We start from the raw sequence: 4,877 nt of genomic DNA on the forward strand, positions 1-4,877 counted from the left end.
GACTACAGCCCCAGAGTAATAATAATAATAATATTCATTGACTGTGGGCCATTTTATTGTTCCTTTACTTTTGGAACCAACCTAACCATTAAATATTTACGTCTGTTACCTTGAGATACAATTCAACTGCAGGGTGAAAGGGCAGAACATTGGAACAACCAAAAGGTATGAGCTGCTGTTAGTTACCAAGGAGGAACCCATCTGACAAACAACAAGAAGAAGAGAGACTCCATACTTTTTACAGCGTTCACAAGGATGTTACTGTATCAAACCAACGTTCTACAGATATCCACCAGAACCAAACTATTCTGATTATTATCTCAGTAGATTTGACTGACGTTGTGAAAGATGAGAGCTATGTTTTCCCACCCTGCCATCCTGTTCCTGTGGATTCAGAGTACTAGTGGATGGATGCATCCTAAATGCCAGATTTATGACAGTGGTGAAGACTTGGGAGACTTTCTCAAATGGACCTGCAACTACTTACCTCGTCATGGAGAACATTGCACTGCTGCCTGTGAAGATGTCACAGCCATCGAGGAGGATCTACTTGGACTTCCCCCTAATATCAATACCATCTGCATATCTATGAAACATGGTGAAAATAGATCCATGTCTCTGGGCTTTTTCTCTCAGTTTCAGGATCTGGAGTACCTGTACATTGAGGGATGTTTAACTCAAATCCTTCCAACTGGGAATAGTCACCTTCCAAATCTGCAACATATGTACTTGATAGATAAATGGGGAACGGGCTCTGGGTGCTGTGATTGTCATATTGGGCCTCATACATTCAGAAATATAGTTAAGTTATGTGATTTGACCATACAGGGTTACAGGTTAACAGCAATGGCCCCAGATGTTTTCCATGGTATCCCTCAGTTACAAAGATTCATCATTAGTGAACCCTGTGTTGAGGATTGGTCAGAGGTACTATGCAGAATAATGAATATAAAGTCACTTATAGAGCTAAAAATCAAAGCACCAGAGATACAATCGTTAAACCAATCAAACTGCTCCATTTTAAACACAAAAGAAAGCATGAAACCTGTTTTTAACAATCTAGCATTGTCTGACTTCTCATTTGGTGAAATAACACATATAGAGGAAGGTGCACTGGCTTGGCTCCAGAACCTCACAAGGTTAACTGGGGCTTTCAGCCAGGAAGTCCACCTGCGCCTTCCCCTGTCTGGGATTCAGCAAATTCAGTACTTCAGTTGCTCTGGTAGTAATGACATTGATTTTGAATGTATCTGTGATGTAGTGTTTTTGCTTTCAATCAAGGAAATATATTTAGCCAATGCCAATATACGTAGCCTCTCCATGTCCAGTGTTGAATTGTGCACTGGTCTAGAATATATGTATTCAAATGGACTTGGATCCGTCCATCCTTCGCCCCATTTGAAATGGAATTTCATTTCCAGTCTCAAAAACCTTAACCAATTGAACATAGTTTTCCTGAGAGATAAAAACCCTGAGATTTGCTCCTTCCAAAAACAACCAATCACATGGTTAACAAAACTCACATTTTTAATCAATATACAAACACTTTTTGCTAAACAATTTAGCTGTCTTGTTACGCTGCAGTATCTGGATTTAACACAGAATTTAATTTCAAACATTGAAGACTTTGCTTTCCTGGGATTGACAAATCTGGAGTCCTTAGACATTACAAGTAATAAGATAACACAGATAAATGCAAACACATTTTTTGGTTTACATAGTTTGACATGGTTAGACCTCAGGAACAATCCACTTATTCACAACATTGAGGCAATGTCTTTCACACACCTCACGTCTCTTAGACAAGTGTTTCTCGGGCAAGTGAACAATCCACTAACAGAACCTGTGATCAAGCTGAATCTGACACTTATATTTGGTGCCATTCTGAGTCAGCTGACTCATCTGTACATTAGTTCAGCTATGAGGCCAATGCAGTTGGTTATCGGCAGTAGCATCACATCTAAACAGAACCTGAGTCTCCAGCTCAAAGGCCATACGGTGTCATTTGAGGACTGTGACAGACCTTTCTTTCAGTCTGTAACCCATCTTCATGCTGATGCTGAAGAATTCCTTTGTGGATCTGAATTCATGGGAAAGTACTTCACGTCTGTGGAAACATTTGACTACAGATCTAAGCTTTCAGCTAAAAGGGTTGATTTAACATCAATTAATCAGCTGATTCACCTGAGGAGACTGACTCTACGACAGGTGGATCTTTTAACACAGCGTTCTGCCGACATCATTTTTCACAACTTGACCAAACTGGAGGTTCTGGAAATGTACCACTGCAGGATTTTTTCTTTGGAGGGGAGTTTAACTAAAGACTTTAAATCTTTGAAAACATTGTATTTGCATATAGAGAACATTTATAATGTATTCTACAGCTTTACTGAACCTCTCTCTAGTCTTAAGTATTTGATACTTCCTCAGTTCCAGATTTTTTGCAGTTGTGACAATGCTTGGCTCATTACATGGGCCAAAGGGTACAGCCAGGTTGAGGTAATCATGCTTACTCCGTATACACATCCCGTTATGTATGCTTTGGAGGACTTGATATGCTTGTTGGACAATGGAATAGACACACCTAATTTTGTCAGGTACACAGAAGCCAACTGCACTACAGAGGTTGGCTTTGTGCTCTTTGCTGCGACTGGCCTGGGAGTCCTGTTCTTCAAGCTGGTGGTGTTGGTCCATAACCTGGCCGGTCCCTACCTCCTCCCCCTCTACCACATCACCCTTGGCTGGCTGTCGGAGGCCATGCGATCCAACACCAGGGGGCGCTACCACTACGATGCGTTTGTCTCCTATAGCGGGAAGGACGAGCGCTGGGTGGTGGAGGAGCTGCTACCCAACCTGGAGCAGAGGGGTCCTCCTTTCCTGCGCCTCTGTCTGCACAGCAGGGACTTCCAGCTGGGGAAGGACATTGTGGAGAACATCACAGACAGCCTTTACCGGAGCCGACACACCGTCTGCCTAGTCAGCCGCCACTACCTGCGCAGTAACTGGTGCTCCCTGGAGATGAAGCTGGCCACCTCCAGGCTGCAGGTGGAGCAAAGGGACATCCTCCTCCTAGTCTTCCTGGAGAAGATCCCCCCTCGCCAGCTGTCTGCCCACCACAGGCTGGCTCGCCTGGTGAAGACCAGGACCTATCTGGACTGGCCCCAGGACCCCCATCAGCACCAGGCATTCTGGGACAGACTGTGGGCTAAACTGTCTGCAGCGTGAGATCAGAGGTTGATGTAGGACCTTGTGGACCGAAATGTGACATCAGAGGTTGATGTAGGACCTTGTAGACTGAATTATGACATCAGAGGTTGATATAGGACCTTGTGGACTGAAGCTTGAGATCAGAGGTTGATGTAGGACCCTGTGGACTGAAATGTGATGTCAGAGGTTGATGTAGGACCCTGTGGACTGAAATGTGACGTCAGAGGTTGATGTAGGACCTTGTGGACTGAAGCTTGAGATCAGGGGTTGATGTAGGACCATGTGGACTGAAATGTGACGTCAGAGGTTGATGTAGGACCCTGTGGACTTAAATGTGACGTCAGAGGTTGATGTAGGACCTTATGGACTGAAGCTTGAGATCAGAGGTTGATGTAGAACCTTATGGACTGAAGCTTGAGATCAGAGGTTGATGTAGGACCCTGTGGACTGAAGCTTGAGATCAGGGGTTGATGTAGGACCATGTGGGCTGAAATGTGACGTCAGAGGTTGATGTAGGACCATGTGGACTGAAGCTTGAGATCAGGGGTTGATGTAGGACCATGTGGGCTGAAATGTGATGTCAGAGGTTGATGTAGGACCATGTGGACTGAAGCTTGAGATCAGAGGTTGATGTAGAACCTGATGGACTGAAGCTTGAGATCAGAGGTTGATGTAGGACCCTGTGGACTGAAGCTTGAGATCAGGGGTTGATGTAGGACCATGTGGGCTGAAATGTGACGTCAGAGGTTGATGTAGGACCATGTGGACTGAAGCTTGAGATCAGGGGTTGATGTAGGACCATGTGGGCTGAAATGTGACGTCAGAGGTTGATGTAGGACCATGTGGACTGAAGCTTGAGATCAGAGGTTGATGTAGAACCTGATGGACTGAAGCTTGAGATCAGAGGTTGATGTAGAACCTTATGGACTGAAGCTTGAGATCAGGGGTTGATGTAGGACCATGTGGACTGATTTATGACCTCAGAAGTTGATGTAGAACCTTGTGGACTGAAATGTGACATCAGAGGTTGATGTAGAACCTTCTAGACTGAAATATGACATGAGAGGTTGATGTAGAACCTTGTGCTAATGGAGATGTAATGTTGACACATATGTTGAGGTATTGAATTTGTTGTTAAAAGTCCTCCGTACAAAATGTCTTCCAGAAATTGAGATGTGTTTAGACAATTCTGATGAAGTCATTTTAAATGCTCTGTACTTTTTCTGATTAATCTTCAACTACTTATATGTATATGTATTCCTATTTAAATTATATAGAAATAATCATATTTAAATTTCTTAAAAATAACCCTTTTTAAATTTAATAAAATAATCATATTTAAATTACGTAGAAAAATGTAATACATTTTTTTACTTCAACGAATTGTATGATACCCTTTTTGTACTTTTTTATCACCTAATCACTAACACATATCTTTGCTTGTATATTTCTTGCTAAGAGTAACTGAAAAAGGGTGTGAACGACAATACATGAATGACCAATGACCATGAAGTAGTTATCAATGACAATATGTGAATGACCATGAAGCAGTAATCAATGACAATAAGTGAATGACCACAAAGCAGTTCTTTTTATTTCAATATTGATCAAAGACCTTTGTACAGAAATGTTGTTTTCAGTTGTTTAACTAAATGTAGACGCTTGTGGTT

The 4,877-nt window shown here is 42.5% G+C and overlaps 1 protein-coding gene across 1 annotated transcript; it reads left to right on the plus strand.

The window, feature by feature from the left end:
* Nucleotides 1–348: 348 nt before the first annotated feature.
* Nucleotides 349–3,225, plus strand: LOC120044108 (toll-like receptor 13). The gene is made up of 2 exons (XM_038988698.1): nucleotides 349–1,998; nucleotides 2,227–3,225. Exons 1-2 carry the CDS (start codon nucleotides 349–351, stop codon nucleotides 3,223–3,225), a joined length of 2,649 nt encoding a protein of 882 aa, XP_038844626.1.
* The last annotated feature ends 1,652 nt before the right edge of the window (nucleotides 3,226–4,877 follow it).

Source organism: Salvelinus namaycush, chromosome 3, assembly GCF_016432855.1.
Source record: "Salvelinus namaycush isolate Seneca chromosome 3, SaNama_1.0, whole genome shotgun sequence".
Lineage (NCBI taxonomy): Eukaryota > Metazoa > Chordata > Actinopteri > Salmoniformes > Salmonidae > Salvelinus > Salvelinus namaycush.

Bases quoted from the DNA above. Each gene is read 5' to 3' on its own strand.
- LOC120044108 (XM_038988698.1), top strand. From the start codon at position 349: ATGAGAGCTATGTTTTCCCACCCTGCCATCCTGTTCCTGTGGATTCAG. The intron at 1,999-2,226 runs GTGTCATTTGAG...CTTTTAACACAG, and splicing joins TCCAGCTCAAAGGCCATACG to CGTTCTGCCGACATCATTTT.